This window comes from Eucyclogobius newberryi, unplaced genomic scaffold (assembly GCF_026437365.1).
Source record: "Eucyclogobius newberryi isolate DKJ021-1_F unplaced genomic scaffold, fEucNew1.0.hap1 SCAF_119, whole genome shotgun sequence".
In the NCBI taxonomy this organism is placed as follows: Eukaryota; Metazoa; Chordata; class Actinopteri; order Gobiiformes; family Gobiidae; genus Eucyclogobius; species Eucyclogobius newberryi.
In genome coordinates, this window is record NW_027315745.1 from 120,440 (window position 1) to 140,847 (window position 20,408).

The 20,408-nt window shown below is 43.2% G+C and overlaps 2 protein-coding genes across 2 annotated transcripts in view; one reads left to right on the forward strand and one right to left on the reverse strand.

The window, feature by feature from the left end:
• ppid (peptidylprolyl isomerase D) lies at positions 1-17,659 on the forward strand. The gene is made up of 10 exons (XM_072440274.1): positions 1-182; positions 2,311-2,451; positions 3,673-3,779; positions 5,168-5,356; positions 5,899-6,021; positions 7,243-7,349; positions 15,043-15,184; positions 15,288-15,374; positions 16,351-16,393; positions 16,885-17,659. Exons 1-10 carry the CDS (start codon positions 98-100, stop codon positions 16,971-16,973), a joined length of 1,113 nt encoding a protein of 370 aa, XP_072296375.1. The 5' UTR covers positions 1-97; the 3' UTR covers positions 16,974-17,659.
• Positions 17,047-20,408, reverse strand: part of etfdh (electron transfer flavoprotein dehydrogenase) — a 22,935-nt gene continuing 19,573 nt past the window's right edge. Inside the window, exons 12-13 of the mRNA XM_072440273.1 lie at positions 20,121-20,342; positions 17,047-18,053 (exon numbers count right to left, since the gene is read on the reverse strand). Of these exons, the coding sequence (XP_072296374.1) occupies positions 17,890-18,053; positions 20,121-20,342 (386 nt within the window). The 3' untranslated portion in view covers positions 17,047-17,889. The remainder of the gene's footprint in view (positions 18,054-20,120; positions 20,343-20,408) is intronic.

The window sequence follows — 20,408 nt, forward strand, 5'->3', positions numbered from 1 at the left end:
CCATTCATCCTGCTCATCACCGGTGCCTGTCCCTGTTCCGCTGCTAGCTTACCGAAGCTCGAAAACTAGTGACTGAAACCCGTACATCCTCCTCAAAATGTCTCACCCAGTCCCCACGGAAAAGCCCTCAAACCCCGCCAACCCCCGGGTCTTCTTCGACGTGGACATTGGCGGAGAAAAAGGTCAGAATATGTAAGATTATCTCCCCGTGGTAAGCTATTTTGGGCTAGTTTAGGTTAGCTTCCCCGCGTTAGCCCCATTCATTTGAAGAACTTGTGCAGATGTAGCTTTTAGTTCAGCTATTATGTTTTATGCACTTCGTATTTAAATGTTTACTATGAATATCTTTCATCTATCTTACGGTGTGTAGTTACTGTTCACAAGTTCTTCTGTGCAGTGACTTTGCAACTAAACACGTGTAGTTGTTTAGTGCTGGGTTACATTGTTACAAAATGTGTAGTTTATGATGATAACACTTTACAAACACAACTATTAGCATGGTAGCTTTGATGTTATGCTAACCATGAATCCTTCTGGAATATTCCTTCTGTAGCAGCTTCTAGAAACGGCTTTGATCAGAGTCTGCTCATATTTCCCATTGTTCTGTCTTACCCAGTGTTCACTCAGTTAATATAGGTCTACTTTAACTATTAGTGACACAAAAGGTACAGTTTTGAGTTTCTTGTGCAGTTATTTTGCTTTTGTAATTACTCAGGATGGAAAAAAGTAAATTTGGATTGTTTTTGTGTACAAACTTTTAAAGAGTAATAGTATTTTAAATATAATTCAGGAGCTCTAAAGCTGTCTAAATGTGTAAAATGTAATTCTGTAAAATGATTACCTGACGTGTTGTGAATGGCTGGTCAGGCAAATAAAATGACTCAAATTAAAGATTGACATTTTATATTAAGGGTTATAGCTAAAGGAGAACAAAAAGGCCGTCTTGTGCCTGTAGTCTTTTGTAAGGATGTCGGTGTCAAATATAATTATTGTGAGAATAATCTTACAATTTTGTGATAATAGTAGACGATGGAAGCCCTCAATTGTCGAAAAAGAAACAGAACTTGTATTAACATTATTCATAGAATCACTCAATTTATTCTCAAGAGGTTTAATATTATACTATAGACTAAAGATACAAAAACATTCTAAATTCTGGAATGGAGTCAAAAGTGGAACATGTTTTCAATGGAGACACTCCTCAGAATAACACACTATGTGAAAGATCAAGGTGGTTTAAGCGCGTGAAAACCACTCACATGTGAAGTGTATTTTAAATTATTAATGAATAAGTCATTAGTGTGCACACACTTAGCACTTTAGCTGCAGGCAAAATCTTGATTTTGCTGGAGAAATGTTGACACCACGCTAGTTTTTAAAATATTTAATCTACCAATGTATTACATGATTTATCACAGATGCTACAGTTTGTTACGCTCAAATATAATATGAATGCTGGGAAGAAGAAAAAAATCTCGGGTCGCAAACTAATTTAGTTTAAAGGTGGAATGGACGATTTTTTTCAGCAAATTTTGTATCATATTTCCTCGTGTCGTGGATAAATCATTAGTCCTGCCACGTATCAATCATAAAACGCACCTATCGTTCACCTGCAGCCGCGTCAGGCTCGTCCCCACGTTTCTGCGTGCCTAAGCGCATGGATCTATCATAATATAGTTCCCTCAGTGTACGGGGCAAAATGAAGACGGAGGAAGACAGTTCGAGCTGACTCAGAAGTGGACAGAAATCTACGGGAGACGAGAGATGTGATGTGATCCGTCGCTCTAATAAACAAACGCACGTGTGTGTTGTATCAGTCCACACGGGGGAGTGGCATGCGCACGGGGGAGTGGCATGTGCACGGGGGAGTGGCATGAGCACGGGGGAGTGGCATGAGCACGGGGGAGTGGCATGAGCACGGGGGAGTGGCATGAGCACGGGGGAGTGGCATGTGCACGGGGGAGTGGCATGTGCACGGGGGAGTGGCATGTGCACGGGGGAGTGGCATGTGCACGGGGGAGTGGCATGTGCACGGGGGAGTGGCATGTGCACGGGGGAGTGGCATGTGCACTTCCACCTGCGTTCTCAAATCGCCGAAAAATCGTCCATTGCGCCTTTAAACAAATACCTTTTAAATAATTCTCAATTAGATCTGATACTTGCTTCACTTTTCCTCCAGTCGCCTCCTGTAGCATTTTAAAGTGTCTAGAATTATATTAGGTGTGACGACATGAACACAATCTTTACACACTTGTTTGTTTAAAAAAGTCTTTAATTGTCTGTTAATAACTTGTATATCCTTGTCTACAGCTGGGAGGATAGTTCTGGAGCTGTTTGCAGATGTGACTCCTCGGACTGCAGAGAACTTCAGGGCCCTTTGCACTGGAGAGAAGGGCATAGGCAAATCCACAGGGAAACCTCTGCACTTCAAAGGATGCCCCTTCCACAGAAGTAAATGGCACACGCTGCATCTGGAGGATATAAAGTTCCAATCCTGCGTCTCAATAGCTAGAAAGTCTAAAAATGAAATGGTTTTGTAACCGAAGTATTCATAGTTATTAACATCTTCACATATTGAGTCGCTTTCCTCTTATTCAATATTAGTGACATTTCATTAAAAAAATGTTATTAATTATATCCGATCACGTAATGTTTGAAAGTCAATGATTTAACTAATTGTCACCTAATTTAGTAATTGAATAATGGTTAATTGTTCTATGCATGGGTTCCAAAACATGCCATGAGAACACATTTTTTAAGACTCAAATTGAGCAACAAATGCCTTTTAAAATGACACAGAAAACGTGTACATAAATGTGCTCTACCAGGCTTCACATCACAGGTTAATCTGGGTGAAATTAGGTAACAACTAATCGAAAGAATAATTGCTAGACTAATCGATTGCAAAATGATGGTTAGTTGCAGCGCTAGTCAAAGCTGTTTTTTGGCCTGAGTGCATCTATAAAACACGCTACAATAACACGCATGGATTTCTGTGTTTCGCTTCAAAACAAATCAACAATGCTCCAAGCTGTTTTAAAGCTTTTATGCAATATTGACTTTAGAGCTTTTAATCACGTTCTTAAATCAAACGCAGCAAACAAGTCCTGTTTAGTAAGTCCTCTCCCCTTTGAGCCTCAGAAAACACTGTTCAAACGTCTTAGTTTTGTCGAAAGTCGAGCTCTGTGATTTTCTCTGCTGTTTGTTGGTCCATGATTCATCGCCGGACATTTCTGTCTCTGACAGCTTTTGTTTATCTTCCCTTTCTAATTCCATCTGCTGCCTGTAGATGGTGTTCTAACACTATCCCTGATGAGGGATTGCTTCACAGATATAAGTTATGTGTGCTTTCAGTAGACACATTTGTATCTGTACAAAATGCCCAAACAAAGGCATCAAGAGTCTGTTTAAAGGCCAATAACATTGCAAATAACGCACAATGTATGTTCTTAAAAGGTTTTGATAAAAATGGCTGGCATTCAAAACAATCTCAGCACAAGGCTTGCATAATGTTGTGTGGTATTGTGTAAAATGTATAAAAAGGCGAGGGAGAGGTGCATTCAGTATAATAAAATATACTGGTAATGTGATTCAATATTTACTTTTTAATTTGATTCTGTTGAAACAATGAATGACTCAAACTGTGTCTAAACATACTGTTTGTTTTTGCAGTTATCAAGCAGTTTATGATCCAGGGAGGCGACTTCTCCAACCACAATGGAACTGGAGGAGAGAGCATTTATGGAGACAAGTTTGAAGATGAAAACTTTCACTACAAGGTAACATCCTGACCCCCATAAGCCCCACATTATACACATACTCATCCACTCAACCACATTATACTCACATTATACTCAACCACATTATACTCAACCACGTTATACTCACATTATACTCAACCACATTATACTCAACCACGTTATACTCACATTATACTCAACCACATTATACTCAACCACATTATACTCATCCACATTATACTCACATTATACTCAACCACGTTATACTCAACCACATTATACTCAACCACATTATACTCACATTATACTCAACCACGTTATACTCAACCACATTATACTCAACCACATTATACTCATCCACGTTATACTCACATTATACTCAACCACGTTATACTCAACCACGTTATACTCACATTATACTCAACCACGTTATACTCAACCACGTTATACTCACATTATACTCAACCACATTATACTCAACCACGTTATACTCACATTATACTCAACCACGTTATACTCAACCACGTTATACTCAACCACGTTATACTCAACCACGTTATACTCAACCACGTTATACTCAACCACGTTATACTCAACCACGTTATACTCAACCACGTTATACTCACATTATACTCAACCACGTTATACTCAACCACATTATACTCATCCACGTTATACTCACATTATACTCACATTATACTCAACCACGTTATACTCACATTATACTCACATTATACTCAACCACGTTATACTCAACCACATTATACTCACATTATACTCATCCACGTTATACTCACATTATACTCACATTATACTCACATTATACTCACATTATACTCACATTATACTCACATTATACTCACATTATACTCACATTATACTCACATTATACTCACATTATACTCAACCACATTATACTCACATTATACTCACATTATACTCACATTATACTCACATTATACTCACATTATACTCACATTATACTCAACCACGTTATACTCACGTTATACTCACATTATACTCACATTATACTCACATTATACTCAACCACGTTATACTCACATTATACTCAACCACGTTATACTCACATTATACTCACATTATACTCACATTATACTCACATTATACTCACATTATACTCACATTATACTCAACCACATTATACTCACATTATACTCACATTATACTCACATTATACTCTTCCACATTATACTCTTCCACATTATACTCTTCCACATTATACTCTTCCACATTATACTCTTCCACATTATACTCGTCCGCATTATACTCATTATACTCTTCCACATTATACTCTTCCACATTATACTCTTCCACATTATACTCTTCCACATTATACTCTTCCACATTATACTCTTCCACATTATACTCTTCCACACGCTCTTTGATCATTGATGTCGTTCTTCCAGCATGACAAAGTCGGACTGCTGAGTATGGCCAACGCCGGCCCCAACACAAACGGTTCCCAGTTCTTCATCACCACGGTGCCCACGCCTCACCTGGACAGCAAACACGTGGTCTTCGGACAGGTGCTCAGAGGGATGGGAGTGGTCAAAATCCTCGAGGCCATGGAAACGAAAGAGGACGCACCAGCACAGGTAATGACTCTACTGAATCATAAGATGGACTTTTCCACTTTTCCACAGACTAATGTAATTGTTGATCTTGAATATTATTATCCATGTAATTAAAAAGAAGCAAATATGTCATATGTTGGAGTGACGTGTGTGGTTTTGAAAAACTCAAATTGTATGTCCCTTCATCCATCGATTGTCTTCCATCAAAAAAATCATACCTCAGCTTTAAGTGAAGTCAATTCTTTCATTTTATACATATTCAAAGTGATTTCAGTCCAGTCCTTGACAGTTTGCTCCATCCCAGTCATCCATTTCTTTATTGCTTTTTTGCTGCAGCCGAAAGTACTTTCCACAGGTATCCATCAATAATTTCTGTTGTTGGTGTTTTACGTCCCAGACACATAGTTTTTTAGAATCAGTTGAAATATGGGTGTTTCGACAGTGCAGTCCCTCCATTAATCTCAGTCCAGAATTATTTCCAGTCACCATTGTGTGTACTTTCACCTGCACTGTTCTATTACTTCTTAAACCCGTGTACTGTGAATGTATCGCTCTCTCCACAGCCTTGTGTCATCTCCGACTGCGGGGAGCATAAGGACGGGGACAACTGGGGAGTGGAGCTTGACGACGGCTCCGGGGACACGTACCCAGAGTTCCCAGAGGACGTGGAGATCGACTTTAAAGATGTGAGTTCTTCTCTGGCTTTGATTCGTCGATAACACGGCCTCAAAGTTCTACCCCGGCTCCAAGGGAAATCTCCTGCTCGTTTGTTCTGTTTGTCTAACACCAAGCCATCAATTTGAGCCTGAATTTCAAAGTCTGCAAATACTGGGCTAAATTACAAGTAAACAAATGTGAAAGCTTGCTCCTCAGATGTGGATTAGAGTGTGATCTTTCTGAGCTACAGCTTAATCATTTTTAAAGGTTCAAGTTAGAATATCGACTTAATGAGATTTTAACCACAGCAGTGTTTTCTCATCTTTAGTTTACTCAAAGTTGTATTCTGATTGAGTATTAAAGTCCAGAAGTCTCCCCCAAAAATGCAGTTAAATGTAAAGGACTTTTTTGTCACATTAAGTTTATTTTGTCTTAAAATACAAGCCGGTCACAAACTTGAGGAATAGTAACGTGGTAGACAATGGGAATGATGGAAAATGAAAGATTTCTGTTTTTTGGATTCATTAATTGTTTATTTACTGCCAATATTATTTGCAGTCGAATTTGATGTTGTGACATTCCTAGACTTGAGTTCTATAAATTCTGTACAAAATGCAGGGAGAATTAGTGCAAAACGACAGTTTTAATTTCACAAAAAAAACTTGTCACTATTTGTAGTCATCAAATAATAATAGACGAGCTTTGACAATTATTTACAGTGTGTGGTTGCTAAGTAACATTTATCTGTTTGTCAGCCACTCAAATGATTAGACGCTTTAAAAGTTTGTAAATGAATGCATTCTAAATACTGACATGGATGAAAAAGTGAAATGAAACGTGATTTTAGTTTAAGAATATCCGAAATGATGAAATCTCAAGGTGCTTTTGGCAAATTAAAACCACACGCCAGGTTTAATGACATTTACTATTGTGTTTTGATAAGAGATTAAAAGAAATTTGACCCCCACAGAAGATTTCATTTGAACTATTGATATTAACTACACATTTTTGAAGCTCCGTATTTTGTGAAGAGAAATTACTCACGGGAAAATTCGAAATTGTGGCTTATTCCAAAGACTTAAAACCATTAGTATTTAAATGTGGTGTCAGATAATGTTTTATGGTCAACTTTACTCTCAAAATACTGTCAAATTTCCAAAGAAATATTGGAAAATCTATGTAAACACAGCCTTTGCCTTCAGTTCATCATTTCAATAATTGATCTACTGGTACTAAATCTTTTTCCTCAGGTTGTTAAAGTCCAAAGTGTTGGTGAGGATCTAAAGAACTTCGGGAACACTCTTTTTAAAAACCAGGACTGGAAAGGTGCCATTAAGAAGTACAACAAAGCGCTCAGGTAACACTGGTCTCCACTTTGAAACAGTTGAGGCTGATGTTTCCTCACCTCGTGTTTCCTGTCTGGTGACGGTGCGTGTGCTTTGAATGACAATGAGCTTTTAGCCATGTTATAATTTTGTTCCCTCGTCGAAAATACTCTTGTGTTTAGCTTCAATCACGCTAGTTTTATTAGTTTGATTTTGTTTAGTAATTCCTCTCCCTCTGAGCCGCAGAAAACGCCAACATCTCCAATATCTTCTGCTTTTGTGAAGGTTTCTGAACAACTGTGTGCTTACGTTAGCGTTTAAAGTTATTGAGCACTTGGGTGTCCAGCTGTGCGTAACGGTGCGGTGCTGCATGCGGCTCATGCAGTCCAAGTTGTCCTGGACCTGGTCTTGGTTTAGTCCGGTTAAACTGGCATAAGCTCATCTCAAGGACATGCGCTCCAAACACCGGGGAAACCGGGACTGAGCTCACAGCGGGGCAAGTGCCACACATCTCTGCCTATAAACCCTCCACACTGGGTGACTACCATCACTGGGGGCTCAGAGGCCTGGCACCGGGTCTAATGCGGGTCATCGCAGCAGTCTGGGGGTGTGCGCTTCAGGATCACCCGCTCCTGTGGCTCTGCTGAGACCTGCCGTCCTTTATGGATCACAAGCCCAGTGTATAAGATGCGTGCGGAGACTGTGCTGTATTCTGTGCTCAGTGCCGTGGTGGTTTTGTCTGGGTTTTGTTTATTGGGTGTAAAGTCGTTTGCACATAACTCTTCCCTGAGCTGCATATTTTGGACACCACAGCAGATGGTGCACTGTAAAGTGTCAAATAAGATAAGATAATGTCCACACATGGGGACATTTTGTTGTTACATCGCAGTAGATACAGGAGGAGAGGACAGAAGTTTAAATAAAAAAACTCTCTTAAAGGTCCCATAACATGCAAAATTGACTTTTCAGAGCTTTTAACCTTCTTACATTGCTATTTGTGCTTCATATGTCCAGAGTGTTTTTTTGATTGATTCCCGCAGTTTTTAGCTTTAGTACAGACTATCTCCTTTCCTCGCGTTTGCAAACTGACGGGGGGTGTCTGCAAGACCGCGTCATAACCACAGGCACACGTCACCATCCTCACCATGATTCTCGCGTGCGGCTGTGTCCACGCTGTCACCTCTGCCTCGGTTTACACCCCCACCGTCTCCGGGGTGGGCGGGGCACACACGCTCTGAGACTACGTCACGGGTGGGCGGGGCACACACGCTCTGAGACTACGTCACGGGTGGGCGGGGCACACACGCTCTGAGACTACGTCACGGGTGGGCGGGGCACACGCGCTCTGAGACTACGTCACGGGTGGGCGGGGCACACGCGCTCTGAGACTACGTCACGGGTGGGCGGGGCACACGCGCTCTGAGACTACGTCACGGGTGGGCGGGGGAGCCAGATCGCTCTATATATATATTTCTAAACTATTATGTTAAGGGTGTTGCAAAACACTTATTATTATCAATTATACACTTAGGATTGACTACGAAACGTGAAAAAAGCATGTTATGGCGCCTTTAAATAGAAACAAAAAGCTCTTATTAATAAAACTCCTCTCATATCTTAATAGGAAATGGAGGGGGGGGGAAATTATAAATAGAATAATAAGATAATAAATATAGCCGCAAGCGGCAATGATCGGCCCTCGCCACGCCGCAAGAGGTGGGGGCGCTAACGGGCCCCAATTGTCCTTTTATTACGCCTACTGCTGAATCTGTGACGCTGTCACATCTTCTCCCCTTTGTTTAACCATCAAAAAGCAATTTTATTTTGAATTCTTGGCAAAATGTGCAGCTTTGCCGCACAGACACCGTGACTCTTTGAATAAAAATGTGGATAACTTTTGATGGTCCTGAAGATGAGTCTCACCAAATTTCAGGTTAATAGGGCTGACGCCCTGAGGGGGAGGAGTTTGTGAAAGTCTAAAGTGTAAACATGTTCTGGAGATTTCCCCATTGGAATAACGTGGGAGGTTTCGCTCATCGTTACGGCAACGCCATAACAATTATGACATGGGTCTCATTGACTTTTTTGATGGGGCCAAAATTGAGTTGTGTGTCAGATTTCATATAATTTCGCAAAACTAAACATTTAACCTCCATATAAAATCTGTAGGGGGCGCTGTGGCTCCAAATTAATTTATTTCACTTCAAGTAGGTTTAGGGCAAAGATTTTAACAACTGATTCTAATTTGACGCAATTCGGACTTTATCTGCGCAAACGGCAGAAATGTAAAATTTGGGAGATTTCTGAAAATCTTGCTACAGTTTGCGGCTTCACCGCTCAGAGACCGTGACAGGGTCAATGTAATTTGAATAACTTTTGATGTCCCACTCCTCAGTAGCATTTTCACCAAATTTCAGCTTTTTAGGGCCAACGCCCTGGGAGGAGTTCGTAAAAGTACGACGTTTAGAAAAACTCCGAAGTCATGTTTAGCCATTTTTGAAGCAATATGGCCGACATTTGGTTGGGCGGACGGCGTTGCCGTAATAATATGTTTTACTTCTCTTGTCACCATCTACCTCTGCGCCAAATTTCATGATTCTACGATCAGATTTTTTTGGGGTCATTTCCCATCTCTCAATGCATTTTTGGTACATTTGGGGGCGCTGACGCGCCAATTTTTTTATTTTAGAAAAGGGAAATAGCCAGAATGTAGAGAGGCACGATTTTTAGAGGTGTGAACATTTTTGTGACTTTTCGTCAATGTTCACTGGGTGAAAAATAGGGGGGTTGGTCCCGAGAAGAAGAAGAAAGAATTAAAGCCGCAAGCGGCATCCAACGGCCCTCGCGGGCCGCCGGCCTTCCGACTCTGCGCTTTCGACTTGATAAAGATGGCGCCCTTATTGTGTGTTGAATAAAAAAAGAACTTGACAGACGGCGACACATTGGACATGGCCAATCCAGTGCAAATGAACACAAGTGTCAGTCAAATTTGCTGCGCCGCCGCACAGAGACCGTAGCACTTGGAATAAAAATATGGATAACTTTTGATGCCGCGCTTGTGTAGATAATTTTTCCCAAAGTAAAGCTTGATCGAGCTATTGCCCACGGAGGAGTTTGTTAAAGTGTGAAGCGTAAATGTGAACATTTCAAGGATTTGGCGTTTTTCCCATTTGTGACAGTATATTTGCAGCTCCACGGCACAGAGACCGTACCACTTAAAATCAAAATATGGATAACTTTTGATGCCCCGTTTGTGTAGATGATTTTCCCCAAATATGAGCTTGATCGGGCAATCGGCCTAGGAGGAGTTCGTTAAAGTGTGAAGCGTAAAAATGTGGTGATTTTAGAGATTTCGCTGTTTTCCCATTTCTGACATATATTTGCGGGTCCGCCACACAGAGACCGTAGCACTTAGAATCAAAATATGGGTAAGTTTTGATGCCCCGCTTGTGTAGATGATATTCTCCAAATATGAACTTGATCGGACAATCGCCCTAGGAGGAGTTTGTTAAAGTGTGAAGCGTAAAAATGTGGTGATTTGAGCGATTCTACGATTTTCCCATAAGGATAACATGGGATGTTTCTGTCAACGCTACGGTTACGCCGTACAAAATATGACTTTGGCTCTCATACTTGTATGATCAGGATGGCAAATTAGAATTTTGTTCAAAATATCATGTCATTTGGAAAAACTCTATTGTTTATAGGCCACTCTGAAGGCCAAATAGTCAGAATTCTGGGAAACGTTTGCGGCTCCGTCGCACAAAGACCGTAAAAGTTATCCTTAAAATTTGGATAACTTTAGATGCCCCACTTGTCTAGAGGACGTACACCGATTTTGAGGTTGGTGGGCAAAACGCACTAGGAGGACTTCGTTAAAGTGTAAAACATAAAAATGTGGTAATTTGAGAGATTTTGTGGTTTTCCCATAGGGATAACATGGGAGGTTTCTGTCATCGCTACGACTACGGCGTAAAAATTTAGGCATTTTTGTGATTGGCTTTTGTGATCGGGACGGCAAAATAGAATTTTGGGTAAAGTTTAGACAATTTTGGTAAAACTAATTTTTGACCTTCAATGTTAATTTAAAGGTCACTCTGTAGGGGGCGCTATCACTGCCATTTCAATTTTGTCAGCCTAAACTGGTCCAAACTAGAAAGTTTAACAACTGATTCAAATTTGGTCCTAATCGGACTGGTTTTGATCAAATGGGAGCAATTTTTAGACCTGCAATATTCCAAAATAAGTTGTCCAACTTTGCGGCTGCGCCGCACACAGACCGTAAAAGGTATCTCAAAAAATTGGATAACTTTAGATGCCCCACTTGTCCAGAGGACGTACGCCGATTTTGAAGTCGGTGGGCAAAACGCCCTAGGAGGAGTTCGTCAAAGTTTGACGTAAACAAAATGGCTAACTCAGCTTGTTTTCATTTTCAAAGGAAGATGGCGGCCATAGGGTAAGTTTGGGGGCGTGGCCACAATGATTTTTTTTGTTTATCCTCACGAGAGGAATGCGTGTCCCGAATTTCGTAGCTTTACGCCAAAGTTGACCTCGGGGCGTCTCCCATAGGCGCAATGTATTTTGACTTTTGTCGGTGGCGCTGTCGCGCCATTTTTTAACGAAAAAAAAAATGGCCCAGAAAAAATAAAATTTTTCGCCGATTCTGAATTTTGGGCAAAGTTTGGTGAGTTTTTGAGCATGTTCAGGGGGTCAAATTAGAGATCAAAGCGCTGAAGAAGAACAAGAAAAATAATAATAATAATAATAATAATAATATTTTTAGCAAAAACAATATAGCCGTTTTTACTATAACAACAAATGATACATCGTTTGAAAGCTCTAAGCCTTCCCGATGCCGCCATGGGGTGGAATCATCATTACGAGCGCTTACGCGCTCGTCACTCCCTATTCCGTCGGGATGCCCCGCCCACTCCCCATAGACTTCCATTGATTTGAGCAGATACAAGCATGGCCCATGCCTGCGGCATGGATTCTCGCGTACGGGACGATGCCAGGAGGGTTTTTGGAGGAATGCAGCGCTTCGCGCTGCTGTTGTCAACAATTTGTGAATGGGCTACGCCCATTCCCTAATTGTTGACTATTTCTGTCATAGCAGGAGTAAGTATGCATGATCCATGCCTTCGGCATGGGCTAGTTCACTGCACTTGCCAGGGGCGACGGGGTACCAAACATGCGGGCGCAGCCCGCATGTTTGGTCAGACAGTTGCAACGCTGCCTTCGGCAGCGTTGCGGGAGCAATAGGCCCTCCCCCTGCTGGGGCTCGGGCCTAATAATATTCCGATGCGAAAACAATGTTTCCCATTTTTCAAATATCATAAACTATACATTTTCGGAAAGCGCTCGCGCTTTCCTACCTCATGGTGTGGGTCCATGGTCACTGACGGGTACTTTCGTTAATTTTGAGTGGGCTCCGCCCACTTTGTGTTTTTGGCCCTCTATACAGTAATAATGTTCAATTTTTGCATTACATGCTTATATGCACGGAACATGCAAGAGATGGGGAACGTATTCGTGAGCTACTTAGCGCAAATGAGTGCTTTATATGGGGATGACGACCGCTTCGCGGTCGTCATCTCAATGTAAAGTGCTCGTTTAGTGCGCACTTTTGCACGGGCTTCGCCCGTTTACAACGGTAATGTTCCATTTTCCTACTACTAATTAGTATGCACGGGGCGTGCATGAGTGAAGGAGTGCGTTAGTGAGTGTTTGGAAGTGGGCGAGCGCTCGATTTCGTGCGCACTACGTACGGCCTTACGAGATTAATAGGCCTCTCGCCAGCTTGTGGCGCTCGGGCCTAATAATAAAATAAAGTTAAAATTGCTAGCATGAGACTAAATAATACTAATAGTAAGTAAGTAAACAAAATAACACACTTTTAAAAAAAAAAACTTAAAGGCGCAATGGATGATTTTTCGGCGATTTGAGAATGCAGGCGGAAGTGCTCATGACACTCCCCCGTGCGCATGCCACTCCCCCGTGCGCATGCCACTCCCCCGTGCACATGCCACTCCCCCGTGCACATGCCACTCCCCCGTGCACATGCCACTCCCCCGTGCTCATGCCACTCCCCCGTGCTCATGCCACTCCCCCGTGCACATGCCACTCCCCCGTGCACATGCCACTCCCCCGTGCACATGCCACTCCCCCGTGCTCATGCCACTCCCCCGTGCACATGCCACTCCCCCGTGCTCATGCCACTCCCCCGTGCACATGCCACTCCCCCGTGCACATGCCACTCCCCCGTGCTCATGCCACTCCCCCGTGCACATGCCACTCCCCCGTGCACATGCCACTCCCCCGTGCACATGCCACTCCCCCGTGCACATGCCACTCCCCCGTGCTCATGCCACTCCCCCGTGCACATGCCACTCCCCCGTGCTCATGCCACTCCCCCGTGCACATGCCACTCCCCCGTGCTCATGCCACTCCCCCGTGCTCATGCCACTCCCCCGTGTGGACTGATACAACACACACGTGCGTTTGTTTATTAGCGCAACAGATCGCATCGCATCTCTCGTCTCCCGTAGATTTCTGTCCACTTCTGCGTCAGCTCCAACTGTCTTTCTCCGTCTTCATTTTGCCCCGTACACTGAGGGAACTATATTATGATAGATCCATGCGCTTAGGCACGCGGAAACGTGGGGACGAACCGCACGCGGCTGCAGGTGAACGATAGGTGCATTTTATGATTGATATGTGGCAGGACTAATGATTTATCCACGCCACGAGGAAATATTATAAATTTGCTGAAAAAAATCGTCCATACCACCTTTAATTTAACAGTATTTGGTCATGCTCTGCTGCCCTCGGCCTCTTGCAAAGCAAACAGAGACAACAGTGAGTTTTTGGACATACAATAGATGTCATCCAGGGCGGGGATGGGGAATGTTGAAACCAAAACCCTCTTCATCCTTGTCAGAGTCTAGATTTAGTTTAGATCCATCTGTGGGTGACAGACTCATTGTAAGGTGCAAACTCTCCCTTGAATCCACTCCAAGTGAGTTATCGACTGATCCATATAGACATCCTGCCACAGGTGAACACAGCATCATCATCATTTTCAACAGAACGTTTTGCATCTTCATCGATTCCTGTTTGAGCCTTCACTAAACTCTCAGCTTTCTTCTCCTAAAGAGGCTTCACTTTGCAGTCAAAAGCTTGTTTCTTGCGCTGAAGGCTCAAAGGCGTTTCTCTTGCCTTCGCCGACAGTGCGTGTTAGTTTTCATGTCTCTAGTCCATCATTTCAAGGCTCTTGACTTTTCCCTATGTTTGAGCTGCAGAACCATAAACCTCACATCCATAATCAAACACGGAGTGAACCACAGTGAAAGTAGGTCTTTCCTCGCTTTTACAAACCCTGAAGCACATGGTCTGTATTCAGATCGTTATTGTCGAGCACGTGCACATGGTTAGAACAGCATTTTGTGAAGTAGAAGTATTTGTTTCATCCGGGTTTGGAATGCATGTCCAGCGTTCCATTTACATGTTTGTCATTTCTTTGCATAATCGTAACCAAACGGACATTTTATACTACAATATTTTCACATTGGGTCGAGTTCTTGATGCGTGTCCTGGAATGAGCTGATCCACTGTTCTTTTGTTTACTATTTAAAATGTTAACTCTATAAAGACGGCGCCTCCTTGCAAAGTGATTCAGACACTTGCATATTAATGAAGTCCTTAACCCTTTGTTTCCTGGCGCAGATACCTGGAGTTTGGAGGAGAGGAGTTCGACGAGGAGTTTCAGAAGAAGCTGGAGCCCGTGGCCCTCAGCTGTTTCCTCAACACAGCCGCCTGTAAGCTGAAGCTGCAGCTGTGGCAGGAGGCGCTGGACAGCTGCACCGAGGTAACCGCGGCAACCCACTCGCTCCCCGCGCTTTACGGAGGATTTATTAACACTCTGCCTTTTGATTGTTCAAAAACTCCCATGTTGTCTTGTTGTGACCCAGGCTCTGGAGTTGGACAAGAAGAACACTAAAGCACTTTTCAGGAGAGCACAGGCGCAGGCGGGGCTTAAGGACTTCAGTAAAGCTATGGTAAGGTCTGGTCGCCATGGGATACGGTCATCTGGCCTCATGCACCGAGTCTCAGCATTCACAAAGTCCAGTTACTGCGTGATTGAAAGTTCCAGATAAAAGCAAATGCGACGTGTGACGCTATAACATTGTGAGTGTAGTTTGAGGAGGGCTGAGCAACGTGACACGCCCCTCCACACCTGACACGCCCCTCCACACCTGACACGCCCCTCCACACCTGACACGCCCCTCCACACCTGACACGCCCCTCCACACCTGCCACGCCCCTCCACACCTGACACGCCCCTCCACACCTGCCACGCCCCTCCACACCTGCCACGCCCCTACACCAACCTGACACGCCCCTACACACCAACCTGACACGCTCCTACACAGCAACCTGACACGCCCCTCCAAAGCAACCTGACACGCCCCTCCACAGCAACCTGACACGCCCCTCCACAGCAACCTGACACGCCCCTCCACAGCAACCTGACACGCCCCTCCACAGCAACCTGACACGCCCCTCCACAGCAACCTGACACGCCCACATGACCAGATCATGGTTATGTGGGTCCAGACTAACATAACACTCACTTTCACATGTCACGCTGAGGCCATAAGGAGGTTTACAGGGTGTTTCACAGTAAATACATGTTTATTTTTAAGTTCAAGTGTAAACGCTGGTGAGTTTGGCTGTTTGAGTGCACAATGTGAGTCTTTGTGAAGAACACTTTCATGAGGCCTAGTGTTCTGATTATGGATTATAGATTATAGATCGGATGATGCTGCTTAAAGTGCACTTTTCTAACCTTTCTGGTGGGGTTGCCATGCAAATAAAATTTCTCGTGGCTTGTAATATTCCTTTTGCATCACTGTTCTGTACAAGGCCAGATCTAATTTGGCGCTTTAATAATTATTGTGTAGTAGTTTTAATGAAAGGAACCTTTTCATTTTAATCTTGCATTATCTAATATATATGTTAATGCCTTAACAGGAGGACCTTAAGAAGGCTCAGGAAATCACCCCAGACGACAAAGGTGAGACTGTTTTCAAATTGGCCTTGTCAAAATTGATTAAAGTCGTATTGCTAAGTAAATAAATGTCCTTCCAGTGTGTAGATTTGTGTAAATGCTTTCTCTTGAGGCCTGTAGAAACCTTCCCTTAAGGTTACAGGACAGTTTACTGTGACCCAGGATTCTGACCAGGTCGGTCACACCTCAAAACATGTGAAGTAACTTGTTAAACTTTGTCCACTCGGCGTGCTAACACGTTCACTGTTACGCCGTCATTCCAATTTGAACCCGCGCCTCCTGCTCAGATTCAACACATCGTCTTGGGTCATTTTTGCATATCTGTCCCGGCCTCTTGACCGAGGTCTTTTAAGCTGGAGTTTCTTTGCTGCTGGTGTGAAGATAAGGCCCTCCCCTTCAGTGCTTTACACAGGCGAGCGGGCACAAAGGCGAGCGGGCGCAGGAGGCTAAGTAGATCAACTATCGCAGCACTAACCCTCATCACTTCCTGTTGACAGCAATCATGGGCGAAATGAAGAAGGTCCAGGTCAAGATCCAGGAGGAGAAGGAGAAAGAGAAAAAGATGTTTGCCAAAATGTTTGCGTGATCTTCAAACGAGTCGGGGAAATAACTGTATTCACTGAAGTATATACTCGTCACCAAATGTAGTCATGTTTGGATACGGTTTTCTCTAAAAGTCACGTTTTATTTGGTTTTACAGAGCATTCAAACAAAACCAAACGTACAATGTGACATGACACATTTTTAACCTAATGTCGTCTCAGAATAAAAACATGATAAAACTAAAGGCCTTTTTCAACCGTTTGGAATTTAAAGGTGCATTGTGTAACTTTTGGGGGGAAGGGTGTGGCACACGCTTGTCCGTCTCCATGGAGATGTTATTGTTTTACCTGGAATTAGCATATCGCTGTGTTTATTTACAGGCGGTTTATTACTCAAAAATACAGCATTTTTATGTGAATATGAACAAGGTCACCTCTTCATAGATCTGATCCGTTACTGGTTACACAGCGCACCTTTCACCAAATTAGAACAATAAGATCTCTTTATATTTTCCCCATTTTACTGTGTTACTCAAAGCGGGCAATTCTAATTACAAATTGTTCTACTTTGTGTTGGTTCCCTTCCAAAGATTGGTCAGATAGTCTATTAAAAAAAAGCATATTCTGGGGAAAACTAAGATTAAATTGAAAAGAAAATGTATTGTACAGCAACACTGAAAATAATGTAACGCCAAGTCTGCAATAAATGTGATCCGAAAGGAAAAAAAAACATCTCCTTGGTCGTATTTGTCAAATGCAGATTACATTTCGTTTCCATTTTTACCGCCGAAGCACTCCAACGTTTTAAGGCAGCAGTGTTAAAACTCAAAGTCCATAAGTTATGTTTGTGTTATTGTTTTCTCTTTGAACATCCAGGCACGTGGCGCACGATCAACTGGCAAATATTTCTCTCCCCTGAAACACATTTACAGTGATAATTTACACGAAAGGAAAGCAAAACTACATCCCGTTGTAGGCAGGTCCGCCGCCCCCTTCAGGCACCACCCAGTTAATGTTCTGGCTGGGGTCTTTGATATCGCACGTCTTACAGTGGACACAGTTCTGAGCGTTTATCTGTAGCCGCATGCCGTCGCCGGTATCCAAGGGGACGTACTCGTACACGCCTGGGAAAGAAAGTGAGAGATTAGCATGGAAACGAGAATGTAAAGCGTGGTGAAGGTGCAATGGAGCGAGGATCGGCTGCCACATATATTCTATGTGATGGACGGGTCATTTTGTGAAATGATGGAAAACGTACCCAAATGTGCCAGCATAGACGCAAAAAATGCAAAATATATGGAGAGAACAGTCAAGTTGGCTATTTCAAAACTTCAATCATTTTCCAAAGGTTAGACATTGTTTAGCGTGAGCGGTTGAGGTTGTCAAAAAGTACAGCCACATTTGCACTTTAGCCCATCAGGCATCGACCTTTATGCCAATTCTTGCTTTATGATTAATGACAAAACTGAACTTGTGTCTATTTCAACCCGTAATACCTGCATCAGATGACTATCTGCCCCTGTCAAGTACACAATACACGAGTGTCACTCATAATGCACTGTGTGCTTTGCTCTGACGTTATGGTGGAAGTCCTCCCTGAACTCTTGCCCTGGTTTGTGATTGTGACGCCTCAATGTTTTTCAGCCATTATTGTGAAAGCTTTCACCACTGAAAGCGTTTGACATCGAGGCCTGTCCAGTTTTGAGCGGAGATATGCCGCTCTGGTCACTCAGGATTGGCATTGTATCCACAAGTGAATGTGCTTTAACTTCAGCTCAGTTGGTTCTGCTGCTCCTCAGACGACTAAAGTGCAGATGTATTTTACGCTTTGTTGGCCTATGATCCTCGTCTCTCAGAACCTTAAGGAGTGGGTGAGGAGCAGGGCTTCTACTTCCACTATTGACCCTAACATGTCTATCTCTGGTTATGTTAACCCTCCTGCAGGGTTAGGGTTATGGTGCAGGATGGTGCAGGATGGTGCAGGATGCACTCTTGGCCTCTGAACCAATGTTCACATGACATCATTGTGTCCCAGCAGTTTAAGTTAACCTCATTGAGATGGGCTTACGTACATCATGTACGTACGTACGTACATCATGTACGTACGTACGTACATGATGTACGTACGTACGTACATGATACGTACGTACATGATGTATGTACGTACGTACATGATACGTACGTACGTACATGATACGTACGTACATCATGTACGTACGTACGTACATGATGTATGTACGTACGTACATCATGTACGTACGTACGTACGTACATGATACGTACGTACATCATGTACGTACGTACGTACATGATGTATGTACGTACGTACATCATATACGTACGTACGTACATGATGTACGTACGTACATCATGTACGTACGTACGTACATGATGTACGTACGTACGTACATGATGTACGTACGTATCATGTACGTACGTACGTACGTACATGATGTACGTACGTACATACATCATGTACGTACGTACGTACATGATGTACGTACGTATCATGTACGTACGTACGTACATGATGTACGTACGTACATACATCATGTACGTACGTATCATGTACGTACGTACGTACGTACATGATACGTACGTACATGATGTACGTACGTACGTACGTACGTACATCATGTACGTACGTACGTACGTACATCATGTACGTACGTACGTACGTACATCATGTACTGGCCCAACCAATAGCAAAAGGTATGTACCAACCAATAGCAAAAGGTACGTACGTATCATGTACGTACGTAACGTACATGATGTACGTACGTATCATGTACGTACGTACATCATGTACGTACGTACGTACGTATCATGTACGTACGTACGTACGTACGTACATCATGTACGTACGTACATGATGTACGTACGTACGTACATCATGTACGTACGTACGTACGTACGTACGTATCATGTACGTACGTACGTACGTACGTACATCATGTACGTACGTACATGATGTACGTACATGATGTACACACAACAGATTGTAGCTATGAGCTTCGTTTCTTGGGATCTGGAGCTGGTGCTACTGTGTAAAATGAATATCTTTTGGGCGCCGGTGAGAAGAAGCTCCACGCCACCAAATGGAAACACTATCTCTGGACAGAATGTTATTAGCTCTTATCTCCCGCGCCATGAGATTGGTTTGGCTTGACGATTGTTAGCTTGTTAGTTACCCGCGGGGCAAAAGCGCTGCTCCGGCCCGTCGAACACGGCCAGGTTCCTGTTGACGGGCACGCTGTCGTCACGCAGGGTGAGGTGGGCCGGCTGGTCTCCCTCGTGGTTGGTCCCGCTCAGAGCCACCGAGGAGAGGAGGTCGAAGCTTATCTTTCCGTCCGGTTTGGGGTAGTCGATGGGTGTGCACTCCTTGGCCGGTTTGAGCTGGTGCGCGTCAAGGCCTGGGACAGACGGATGGGACAGCGGTGAGCAGAGGTAGATTTACTTTGCTTTTTTCCCCTTCTGGA

Bases quoted from the DNA above. Each gene is read 5' to 3' on its own strand.
- ppid (XM_072440274.1), top strand. From the start codon at position 98: ATGTCTCACCCAGTCCCCACGGAAAAGCCCTCAAACCCCGCCAACCCC. The intron at 6,022-7,242 runs GTGAGTTCTTCT...CTTTTTCCTCAG, and splicing joins TGGAGATCGACTTTAAAGAT to GTTGTTAAAGTCCAAAGTGT. The intron at 16,394-16,884 runs GTGAGACTGTTT...TCCTGTTGACAG, and splicing joins AATCACCCCAGACGACAAAG to CAATCATGGGCGAAATGAAG.